At 37.6% G+C, this 12,829-nt stretch overlaps 2 protein-coding genes across 4 annotated transcripts; one reads left to right on the forward strand and one right to left on the reverse strand.

The window, feature by feature from the left end:
* Positions 1–2,764: 2,764 nt before the first annotated feature.
* LOC121245988 (pentatricopeptide repeat-containing protein At3g09650, chloroplastic) lies at positions 2,765–7,601 on the reverse strand. 3 transcript variants are annotated; one of them, XM_041143942.1, is made up of 3 exons: positions 7,163–7,601; positions 6,761–6,820; positions 2,765–5,288 (listed from the first exon to the last, which is right to left on the reverse strand). In XM_041143942.1, exon 3 carries the CDS (start codon positions 5,186–5,188, stop codon positions 2,918–2,920), a length of 2,271 nt encoding a protein of 756 aa, XP_040999876.1. In that variant the 5' UTR covers positions 5,189–5,288; positions 6,761–6,820; positions 7,163–7,601; the 3' UTR covers positions 2,765–2,917. The 3 variants fall into 3 exon arrangements, 2 of the variants coding, with proteins under 2 accessions (XP_040999876.1, XP_040999875.1); XM_041143941.1 differs by having other exon boundaries at positions 6,761–6,943; XR_005937038.1 differs by lacking the exons at positions 2,765–5,288; positions 7,163–7,601 and adding an exon at positions 5,437–5,753 and having other exon boundaries at positions 6,761–6,989.
* A 2,021-nt stretch (positions 7,602–9,622) lies between these two features.
* LOC121245989 lies at positions 9,623–11,202 on the forward strand. Its single transcript, XM_041143943.1, has 3 exons — positions 9,623–10,046; positions 10,137–10,390; positions 10,613–11,202. The coding sequence occupies exons 1-3, from the start codon at positions 9,900–9,902 to the stop codon at positions 11,007–11,009; spliced, it is 798 nt and encodes a 265-aa protein (XP_040999877.1). The 5' UTR covers positions 9,623–9,899; the 3' UTR covers positions 11,010–11,202.
* Positions 11,203–12,829: the final 1,627 nt, after the last annotated feature.

Here is a 12,829-nt window from a genome sequence, read left to right on the forward strand (position 1 = left end):
TTTTTCTTTTTCTTTTTAACTTCTTCCAAATTGGGGTTGGAAGAAAAATATATATGAGTTGTTATAAAATGAATTATGAGCTGGAAATAAAGAGATTAAAATGAGGATGAAGGACAGTGGTTGATGGAGAAGAAGTTTAAGGAAGACAGACATTGCTTCATAAGGTCCTCCCTTGCTGAGATTTCAGGGTTGAAGCTTTAAACTACAAGAACATAGGATTAATACAATTCAAAATACAATTAGTAAACTGTAAAAAAATGTGTGAGAAATAAGTGTCATCTTGTTGCTTGACTGGCTTTCACTTCGATCTTTTCAAAATATGTCTACTGATTTGATCTTCCCTGTAGATTTGATCATTTCAACTTTCTCTCTCTTTGGATTATTCATCAAAGTTTGAGCTCCCAAATCCAGATAATTTTCTATTTTTCAAACAACAAACTCAAGTCATTCTATTAATAAACGAAAACTGATGAGTTTGGTGTTGAGAAATAATCTTACATTATCTGTAAACAAAGTCTTGGTCATGTTTATAAAGAATGAGAAATTCTCTCTTATAAAACCGGTTTTATGAGATGAATTAGACTCATAAATTTCTTCATTTGGTTTGGTTGGTATGCAGAAGAAGAAGATGGAGCAGGAAGTAGCGGAGGCAGAGATTGTGTTACTATCCCACCTCAGTTTCAAACGGATTCAAATGTATGAGAAGTACCCAGAAAGCCAATCCAGAAGCAGGCACTGGAAACATCTCAAGCAGATCCTTCAGGCTGGGAATTACCAAAATTACCCTCCTGATGAACCCACTTGCAAGTTCTTGGAACCCTTTTACAGTTTTGCTTAGATGCCAGAATATCACATTATGAATTACTGGAAAGAATGTTGAGAATGTTCTGAAGAGCAAGTAAAGTTGTGTTTGCCTATTGTGTTGAAAATAATTATATATTTCTAATTTGACAATAAATTGTAAGCCTGCATGTGTGATTGGTAAATTGCGCATAAATTTCTTGCTGGAGACAAGATATATGGAAAGAGTGGATTCATGAATTTGTTTACTAGATTGACAAAGTTCTCTGCTATGTTTTTCAGTTTCTACCCTTTGAAATTGATTATAATTAATCTGTAGAAAATAGGTTGTGAAGTAGTGAATGTGTTATAATTTGCGTGAAGCATGTGGATGTTGGTTTTGGTTGAATTTGAGTTTTTGAGTCTCTTGTATTTATATTGTAATGAGGTTGTTAATTATAGTTTTCTCAAGGTTTTTTTTTTTTTTTTTTTTTTTGAGGCACATTATTTACACGTGAATTTTTATGGTTTGAGAGCAAATCGAATAATTTATGAATAGTAGTAAACTATTTGTAAATAGTAGTGATGAAGTAGTCTGAACATATCTGAGAACAATTATGTTTCCAAACAGGCCAAAGACAACATTTTCCCCAACAAAAAAAAACTTAGTTTAACCTCAACAAACCAGACAACTCAGAGAGCAATATTGGCAATGTTGTTGTCGCACCCTCTAGTCTACAGAAAGAGCCCTACAGAGAGAGATGCCCGCTGACCGCTGCTAATGTGGAGAAGGATTATGTAGCAATTTCTAGTTTTGATGTAAAAACAGAGCTTCATCATTAAAGTCGGAACTCTTCAAGAAGCAAAATTTAGAGCAGATCAAACTTTCATTTATTTTCATTCTCTATTCTGAATTTCTATCACATCTCTTCAGATGCATTTTTAGTGATTGTCATCAATATCATAAGGAGGTATTGGTTCATGGTAACATATATTCTTAACATTATATGTAGAAACAGACCGGATGGAGTTACAAAAATACAAGTATATGCTATGATTGTGTGTGTGTGTGTGTGTGTGTTTTTTTTTTTTTTTTTTTTTTTTTTTTTTTTTTTTTTTTTTTTTTTTTTTTGGGTGAGTGAAAAAGGGTAGGAAGGGATAAATGGAGGTGGCTTCACTAGCTGGACATGAACATAGTACCACCCTACCTGATTGAGAAGAGCTTATTCGGTGGGAACGTTCGCTCAAGTCAGATTTGAATTTTAGGCTAGACCCTATTCTCAACTAGAGAATTTAACGGAATCTTTAGGCAACTAATCCTAATAGTCTAAGGCGAATCCATATTCAAATTCAAACCTAGGACCTAGTACATGCTCAATCACATGGGAGTAATCTTAGGAACATTGAGCCACCCTCCGTGATGGTCTGTTAATGCGTTTTCAACACAGGTGTGTGGTCCTCTATCTCATTGTTCAATGTTTAAGTGTTCAATTCATAGAAAGATGTACAGAATGGCACATGACTTGGTTAAAAACGAGACAACTCGTGCATTACAGTAAATTATTTTACATTTCAAAATCAAGCTTCATGATGTTAGAACTACATTTCCATCTTCCTAAAAACTAGATATATAAATATAAAAATAATTTGTAGAAAAAATAAATATCTATAAGAATAGAAAAAATTTTATTTATCATCCATTTTACCATCATCCTATAAACATCCAATGATGTGGCATTAAATGATTGGCACTCATAAGAATAATTTGTAATTGTGTGAAGTCATCAAAAGACTTCTACTCTGATTACAAGTTTTTATACAAGCTTCCTACACATCAAATTGAATGGCCCTAAGTACAATTACAATTATACACTATACATCTAAGGTGCACAAAACACAATGGACGTCTAAGATCACTTTGAGCTCAGCTGTGATACCATTAGTGATAAATGTCCAGCCCATTTTCAATAACTAAAAATCAAAATCAATCGAACCAAAATACAGAATATATTTCTAACAAGATATTTGGTATCAAACTGAATAATTACATCAAAAGTTACATTTGCTCTGTTGTTTTGAGCGGGAAATCCCAAATCCAGAACTAATATACAGAAACGTACCAATTGGTCGAACTGAATCAAAATTCAGAAACATTTTGATCACCATCGATGGGTTCTAACCTCCACTCACTCCCATAATAAGAATTAGGCAAACCCAACCAGAACTTGAAAGCCTCAGCTGCTCTCTTCCTCTCACTCCTCCTGTCCTGTCTCGCCTTTGATGCATGCTTACTAGTAAACATCCTTGAATGCATTTCCACATAGATTCTTGTATACTTGGTCTTATTTGGTGGTATCCCATACTCTTCCATGCAAGCCACAATTTCTAAGGCCTTCCTAAAAAAAGCGGCTCTCACACAGATATCAGCCAGGGTATCCAAGAGCCCCTCGTCTGGTTTCAATGGAGGGATAGTAGATAAAGAATCGGAACTTTCTCCTTCATTTTTCACTCTGCATCTCTCCTTCACTTCATTCCAAAGTAGAAGTGCCTCTCCTGGCTTTCTAGCCAATGCAATTCCATTTGCTAGACTGCCATAAGTAGCTACATTTGGGTGAAACCCGTTATCCTTCATCTTGGTAATTATTTTCTTTGCTTCTTCAATTAATCCCAGTCTACAATAGCCTTCAACCAACATATTCCAGGCAACTAAATCAGCCTTCACTCGAGCATCATTAAGCATCTCATCAAATACCTTGTTAGCAAGCTTTGGTTGACCCGACAAGGCAAAAGCTTTCATTAAAGTGGTATAACTAATCTTGGTGGGAGCAATTCCTCTAGCCCGCATCTCGTTAAAGAAAGAAAGAGCCCCTGCACTGTCATCAACAAGTATACAACCATCAATCAAGATGTTATAGGATATCACATCAGGCTCAATTCCTGCATCCTCAGTCATGTCCCTAAGCAGCTCCTTTGCCTTGTCTATCTTTAGTTGCTGGCAGAAACCCTTAAGCAGTATATTGTAGGTAATCCGATTTGCAGGAACACCTATTCTCGTCATTTCAGCCAGTACTTGACAAGCCCGATCCATCAACCCTGCCTTTACCATTGCAGAAACAACAGTTGTATATGTTACATGATCAGGATGACTAGCACTGTCATCCAGGCGCCGCATTGCCTCTAGCATTCGAACTGTGTCAGTGACACGGCCAGCCTTCATGTAACCTTTCATTAGAGTGGTGTAAATTCTAGAATTAGGAGCATATGCTTCAGGCAATAGTGGCGGCTCATTGTTACTGGACTCAATAAAATTAGGAAGCAACTTCACAAATACGTCTCCATCCCCATCTTCTTCCTCTTGAGTCGACTCCCTGAGAACCCTACAAAGATCTCTCCTACCTTCCCTCATTGCTTGAACCATTTTCTCGGCTGTTTCCAGATCACCAAAACCAACATAAGCTGCAACAAGCGAGTGCAATGTTGTCATGCATAATGGAATTTCCTTCTGAATAATTCTCTCCAATACAAATACTAGTAAACTCTTCCTATCGGCTCTCGCACACAACTTAATGATAATGTTGTAAGTTAGTACATCAGGCTCAACACCAAACTCGGGCATTTCGTTAAATAACTGCAAGAACTTCTTAGTATCACCGAGATTGGCACAGGCATTGAGTACAGCGTTGTAAGCAGCCGTGTCAGGCCGCGAGTTGGCAACTATGGTAGGGTCTGCAAATCGACGGATCCGCTTGGTGACTGCATTGAATAGCCTGAGGGCTTCTGTGGGGCCGTCATCGCCCGAAGCGGCGAGACGGCTTACTACGGCGCTCCACGCCTTAACGTGGGGAAGATAACCGGAGCGAAGCATGGACTTGACAATAGAGGTGGCGTAGAGTGTGTGACCGGCCTTGGTGGCTGCAACAGCAAGGAGGCCTAGGGAATTGGCATCGAGGCGATGGAGCTGGCGCTCGTGGCGGAGGCGGGTGATGATGGACTGGGCACGCGTGAGGCCCAAGTGAGTGTTTAGATAGGACAATTGGGAGACCAAGCGGCTAAGGCAAGTGGGACTTGGAAGGTGAGTGGATTGGGTGTAAGCTATCCAAGCTTCCTCTGTTTTTCTTTGACGGAGGAGAGCTAGGAGTCTTTGGTCCAAGGAATTGCTGGGTGGTTCGGTGGTGGTGAGAGAGAGGTCTATTGGGCTGGTGTGGTTTGTTGTAGCGGGCAATCCATATCGGCGGGAGGATTTGGGGATGGTTATGGTAATTGTGGAGGAGATAGCGAATGGAGGAGATGCCCAATGAAGGGAGAGAGCTTGGGTTAGTGGGAATGAGTTAGAAGTCGATGAAGGGGAGCTTCTTGTGGGTGAGGATGAGGATGGTGAGAGCTGTTGCAGAGAGGTAGCAGCGTTCATCTTATGCAGAGTTATGCCCTAAAAACTTGTTGAAAATATATTATGCAATCTGCGATGATCCAATAGCATTTCTCTCATTCCATAAATCTTTCATCTTATACTGCAAAAGCAAGAGCAATTTTTCTTAGAAAAATAAATTAGTATATGTATGCATTGTGGTTGTCCAAGTCCAACGCATAAGCCAAGTAAAATAAAGTCAGTTAACGTTAAGAAATAAAATATCACAAAACATTAGTATCATATCAAAGTTGAAATCTAAACTTTTTTATTTTTATTTATTGTTGTACACTATAGTTTACAACCATGGTTAAAATCTAAAGCACATCCATGGACGGAACAGTCAACATACTTCAACATCAACCTATAATTATCCAACAGGATCATGACCATTGCTGAAATCTAGGAAACTAAAATAAGCATATGCCTTGCCTACCTAGGTCATATACAAATATATTGTTCAGATCTTCTGGTATGATTCTCCAATAGCCAGAAATGAATTGCCCAGCTTTTCCCTGTCACAAAGTGCACCTGCAACTCTCTTCTTCCTTTTAGCTAATTCAAGAAGCTAAACATGAAATATTTAAAATATGAAATGGGGCAGCATTAAAGTTCACAATAACAGTATTAAGGGCAGTTCTTTCTAGCATTCAGAACTTCCAATGGATTATTGGATATATCATACAACCTATATGTGCAGCTTAAATATGGAGGCAGGACTCTCTTGCCATGTGAAGCCAGTTTACTTGCAACGGCTTCACCTAGTAACTTAAAGATGTGTAGCTTAAATATGGAGGCAGGACTGCTGTAGAATTCTTTACATAGTAACTTCCTGTTAACTGCATTCAAATTTGAAGATTTTTATTCTATCTTTGATAAATAAGTCGCATCTAAAAGAGCAATAAGTCGACCTACCTACTGACATCATGCACTTGATCATAAACACGCACAAAGAAGAAGATCCATCATTTTATCCAATCAACTTTTACCAAAAAAAAAAGCCTCTCACAAAAACTTCTCTCTCCAAACATCATTCAATGGACCCTGCCACTTTTTCAAATTCAATAAAAACACACCTCAAAATTTCTCAATCAAAAGATACTTTCTAAGGGTCCCACCACTTTCAAAAAACCTACACAAAAATCTCTCTAAAACTTTCCATCTTGGTTTAGAAAATCTTCAAGATAATTTTACGTCCAAAAGAGCCCTAAGAATTTTTCTAACAAAAACTGGAATGGAAGATTTTGCAAAACAGAAGGCAAGAAGGCAACCCAGCCATGCTATTTTTTAAGCATTCATCTTCTAGACGAGACTAATCATTCGGTAAACACACATACACAAATCCATCTAGTCCGTCAGAATCAAGTTCTGGAAATTTGACAAAGGAACTAAATGTAAGAATATCCTATCTATGTAAACATGAAATAAGAAAACCGATTGATACACTAACTCAAATCAGAAACAAAATTTGAAACCATCCATAAAAATTACAAGCTATCCTGTGTGCTGAAGATCCCTCTAGCAGTTGAGAAGAGCTCAAAAACAAAGAAAATGCGGATAGAACAGAATTCGTACCTTCAGCCATGCCAAGATCATTCTCGATTTCTCGATGAGGCAATCGAGAGATGCATTCTGCTGCAACAGACACGAGGGAAGGCAGAGGGTGATTCAAACAGAAGGAGAGACGAAGAGGGAGAAGCCACCGCTGCCGGCGTCGGACTTTCACGGCGGGGATGACCGGAGGGGAGCCGAGCACGGCTGAGGTTGGAGATTTCGAACCCCTAACGGGTTTGAGTTTCAAGACAGAGAGAAGGAGGGGATCGGTGAAGCAAACCGGTGGCCTCGGTCGCGGCTACCGGGACGGTGAAGGGAGAGGAGAGAGAGAGAGAGAGAGAGAGAGAGTGCGAGAGAGGGAGAAAGAACCAGAGAGAAAGGGGCCGAGAGAAATCGGAGAGAGATGGAGGCGGAGGAGCTTACCGGCGATGGAAGGGCTACGGCGATCGTGCGTGGCGCGGTGGAGCGGTGGAGAAGTAGACAGCAGGGAGGCAGAGGGCGACGGGGAGAGAGGAGGGTGAGAAGCCGAGAGAGAGAACGGCTGAGAGAGAGAACGGGGGGAAAGGGAAGATATTTTCAATGGGGGCATTAACTCTGGATATGCCAAATGATTAGCAAACGAGAGGACAGCATCCGTCCACTAAACTCTCTCACTCTATCCCTCCCTCGTTATCTTCTTCTCCGAGAGACCATCCAGGCTTCCAGCCTTTCCCACCCGTTTTCACCCTCAGATGGACCGACCATGAACGCTGCTACCTCTCCGCAACGGCATCCTCATCCACAATCTCCCCTTCATCGACCTCTAACTCATTCCCGCTAGCCCAAAAACTCTCTTCACTACCCATCTCCTCTAGCGATGCGTTTGATTACAAAAATCGGCTGAATTTAATCTAATTTTAAATTAAATTTAATGTATAAATACCTAACTTTTCAATTATTAAATTTATCTTAATTCAAACTTCTTTATACGTGTGACTCATAATTTTTTTTAACTTTTCATAAAATATATTAAACTTATCTTAACATCTAAACACATTTTAAATTCAGTTTAGATGAGCCTCACATAACTTCTTCCACTACTCAACTTACTACTATTCATATAGAACTGAGTTCAACTTAACATCTAAACGCAGCCTAAAACTACTTAAGTCATGTTTGGTTACAGATGAATTACATATGACAGTTTTTTATTAAAAAAATTAAATTATAAATTATATTTTATATAAGAGTTTAAAAAAAATTATAATGATTGAATTTATTTATTTTTAGATTATGTAAAAATGTCATATTATGGACTTTTTAATTCAGATTCAAAGAACAACATGAAAAAAATAACTAGATAGTAAAAGAGTAATAAAGGAAGTGTAAAGATATCACTATCTTAAAATATTATAGTTTGAATAATAGGATGAGATGCGATGGTTTTAAATAAAAATTAAAAGTTAAATAAAATATTATTATAATATTATTTTTTAATATTATTATTATTTTAAAATTTAAAAAAAATTAAATTATTCATTATATTTTACAAAAAAAAAAAAAAAAAAAAAAAATTGGTTGAATGGCGGTTCTGTATCCCATTTGGACCAGAGTCCAAATTATGCTGGTTTATGGATTTTCTGGCATGTACACGACACGAAATTGGACAGGATTAGTTGGACTTCAATAATAATGTTGGGAATGTCTCGGTCACTGGGAAGGCTGTGGACGGCATCCTTCATTATCTATTGAGTTGCCCCTCAAAAGTAATTATACTAATGTTGCACTCAACTATTTATTGCCAGAGGCCTCTCCTCCTAACATTGGCATGATGGGTACTAAACTATTAAAATGACTTTAACAACAAGAAGTGCTTAATAAATAAAGAACAATTATAAGAATAAACTTACAAAATAACATATTCTGAAGTGATATATTATATCTATTTTACGATAAAAAAAGTTTTATAATATAACTTACCATGTGATAAAGTAACATTTCACTACAAAAATTTTTTTTATTTATTACTAGTTATTTTTTATTGAAATGAGTATTTTCATTACAAATAATTCATCACAAATATTCATTCTTCTAGTAATAATTTTTCAGTTACTTTTATGAACTAAATATTTTTGTTATTGGCACTGGATGTCTCGAAACAGGAATCCGATTAATCTCGAGAGTGCAAATGCCCTCGCTTCTAACTAACAAGATTTGTAGTGTCATAGATCCCAACTAATTGCTGCAATAAAAAGAATTTGTATAATTTCAAATCTCACGTAATTTGTTTTAAAAAAAATTTGAACATACTTGAAACATAGCTCATTTTTTTTTATAGTAGATTTCATTATTTAAAAAAATTACGTGAGCCTTGGACACACCCTCAAGTTTCAAGCCTCAAACGGTCGGTATCGTTACAATGGTTGCAATGAAGTATGAGGCAGCCGCCAAAGTTGATAATTTCCAGAAATTTTGAGAGGTATGAAGCTGTTTCCACAAGTGATCTGTAACGTGTGGATAACCTAAGAGCATGTTTGTGATTGAGTTTTAAATCTTAAAAATGATACGTTTGATAAATTTATAAAAAATACTTTAATTATTTAAAAAAGCTAAATGTCTACTTCTTTAAAAAGCACTAAATTGAAATTTTTATGAAAAAGTTCCAGCATATAACTGTATATTTAAAAAAAATAAATATAACTAATTTTAAAAGTGCTTTAGATATATGTTTATCAAATAGTTTACAGCTTTTGAAGTATAGAGCTTATTATTTAAGTTATAAGATATGAGTCCTGAAGCTATAAGCTATATTTTCTACCACAATCTCAAACATTCGCTAACAGTATACAGAAAAATACTTTAAAAAAAAAAAAAAAAAGAGGCATATCTACACGCGTCTCCCCAATTCAAGAGCAGCAACACACAAAAACTCGATGACTTATCTTTACCGATCGAGCACCTTTAAAGCAAAATGTTTAGGAGCAGAAATGGTCCTTTGTGTGAATTCTTAACAATAAAGCTCATAGCCTGAGAATCTTTAGCCTTAAAGCAACCTTTGCTCCAAGCAATTCTGTAAATAATTCCCTCCATGTCTCTCTCTTTATTTTATTACCGAACAACTCAAATCCCATGATGTCTTTGATCTTCTTGAGGCTGGCATGAGTTTCAGCTCTTTTAGAAAATGGTTGTCACACATGCCGACCTTGAACCAAGCCGTCGAAGCACCAAGCTGGGCAGCAAAACCGGGGCCTTTCTCGTGGTATTGACCATTCTCTGTGGCTTGCTTTGCTTCGTTCTTTGTCTCGTTGCAGAAGCTTTGCGTTCTGAGGTAAGAGTTGCAAAAATAATGTTCTGGAACTATGGCCGACGACTGGACAATATTATTTGATGTAAAAGCATCTGTTGGGTTTTGGTACAGGTTGCTTGGGTGGGAACCGGTAATAGAGGAAATAAAGGGAAATATGAATGCATATATAGTGGTAGTGGGAAAACACCATTGTTGTGTGCTGCTGCTGCATTTGTTGTACTAGCAATTTCCATGGTGGTGGAACATGCGTACATGTTGATTGCAGTCACTAAATCGCCACCTTCAACATTGGTTGCTTGGGACCCCGACTCTGCTCCTCCCAAGTCTCTAACATGGCTAGCTGGCTTTTTCTTTGTCTCAACTTGGTAATATATAACTCGTTTCCAATTATCTTGCATTTTCAGTACCATTAATCTACACACTTTCCAACATGGCATATTTCTGCATTAATTGCTTTTTTGAATGCTGGAGATTTTCTCAAGGATTTTGAATTCCAAATGTAGAAGAGATCAGGAAACTATTATGACAGAGAGCCATAAAAAAAGAACCTTTTTCTTCTTTTTTTTTTTTTTTCTGGGTTCTTGCAGGATCTGCTTTTCCCTTGCGGAGATTTTGTTGTTGATTGGATTGAGCGTAGAGTCTGGGCATCTTAAGAACTGGAATAGGCCAAGTCCTAGTTGCCTTGTCATCCGAGAAGGCTTGTTCTCTGCTGCTGGAGTGTTTTCGTTAGCTACAGTCTTCCTCGCTGCTAGTCTATACTTGACAGCATTGCGTGCAGAAACAATATCTCAAGAGCTACAGAATGTGCGGCGTGAAGTGCTCGAGACATCGGTCCTCTATGCATCTCCACCGAGATCGCCTCGACATCAGTTGACAACCATGGCAAGGGAGAACCCCATAACCACACAGAACCATATTATTCAGCCACCATTGTTGGTATTTCCATGGGCTTTTACTTTTAGCAAGCACTCAAATTTAGTGTGAAGCAAGCAAAGAATAGATTGTGCCGGCCTCTAGCTATAAACTAATGCCACAAGCTACACCTCGATTCTATGCAAATAATGTGGAGATCAGGCTATATTTGTTCATAATAATGATATTCATGTCATCAATTTATTTTTGTAAATTAACTTTTTATGAAATTTTAATGAGATGAGAATATATTGGTATTTCTCAATTGGCTTGGATACTTTCAGCTAAGATCAACTGCAGCATGCCATGTTATCTTCTCCCTTCCAAAACGCACACAGAGCCACCCGAGGCCCTAGCAACCCCTCCCTCCCAAGTCAGCCGGAGATTCTCATTCTCCATTCCATGACTCTTCCTCTTCTTCTAACGATTGCATATCTTCTCCCCGCCATCTCTCAGTTTCCTTTTTTCATTTTTCCCAAAATATTAGGAAAATGAATGAAATTAAAGGCTAGAGTTAGGAGTGGTTTGGATAGTAAAGTTCTTTCAACTTATCTCATCTCATTTCAATATCTAAACACCACAAACACAAATACTTTTTAATTTCAAATATTCAACTTTTTCATCTAATCATTATAATTTTTCTAAATTTTTAAACAAAATATAAAAACTCATTTAACTTTTTCAAATTTCAAAGCAAAAATAATATTTTAACTTTATAATATTTTTATTCAATTTTTTTTTTATCTCATTTCTCAAAACCCCATAAAACATATTAACTCAAACTATTTTTCTATACTATTTTTAGTTAATCTCATCTCATCTAACTATCTAAACGGATACGATTTCTTGGTCTGCCAACTCATCACACCACCCCTATTGTTGGAAGCAGCACCCCATCTTCATCCACCCATGAGTATAAATATTTTTTCAATAAAGCTACCCTGCCACTTGCATTTGCCCACTGCAAATGACTGTCTGACGTGGAATGTGACGTGTAGTGTCTGATGTGGCACAAAAACAAAAAACACATTCCCTTCCTGCGTGATTTACTTCTTCCCTGTGTAAAGAACTGAAACTCATCTGCATCCACCTGCCCCAGTTGCCCCCACCCTCACGGCACCGACCACCACCATACTCGGCCCCATCTCCAACGAGATCTGGGTCCACACAGAAACTCCACCACAGATTCGAATCCACAACCGAAACATGGGACCCATCTCACATCCACCAGCCTCCTCCCTCACAGCGCCGACCACCATACTCGGCCCCATTTCTGACAAAATTTGGGTCCACACAGAAACTCCACCATCGATTCAACTCCATAATCTCGACGCCCCCCCCCCCAATTCGAAGTTCCCGACTCCACAATCACTCCACACCGGACTCAAGGTAAAAATTATAAGTAGTTTTCTCCAAGAACTTTTTTCTTTCATAGCATTCTCTTTTTGGAGGGATTAAGGGATGCTTGCAATTTTGGTGACCAGGTTGCAGCTAAATAGGGTTGCCCCCACAAAACTTCAATGTATGCATGACCAAATGGCTTTGCATTCATAACTTCTCTTCTTTTGTTGCTTTAATGGATAAGAAAGATGCACATATGCTTATTAGCCGAGCCAAAACTTGAAATAATAAGAAAATAAATTGCATTTTCCATTTGCAGATCTTTTGACAGTGACAATTCTCTCTAAAACAAGACACAAAAAGTCTAAAGCCTAAAGGGGTCCAATTCCATCAACATTTATAACCCTCATTTCTTCATGCCAAAAAAGCTCAACAAAGTAAAAAGGGGGATCCAAATGTATTTCTTTTTGTAATGGGAATACACATTATACACGAAGAATAATTCTACACACAAAATGTTAAGGATTGTGGTTGGGGAAGCCCAACAAAAA

Source organism: Juglans microcarpa x Juglans regia, chromosome 1S (genome assembly GCF_004785595.1).
Source record: "Juglans microcarpa x Juglans regia isolate MS1-56 chromosome 1S, Jm3101_v1.0, whole genome shotgun sequence".
In the NCBI taxonomy this organism is placed as follows: Eukaryota; Viridiplantae; Streptophyta; class Magnoliopsida; order Fagales; family Juglandaceae; genus Juglans; species Juglans microcarpa x Juglans regia.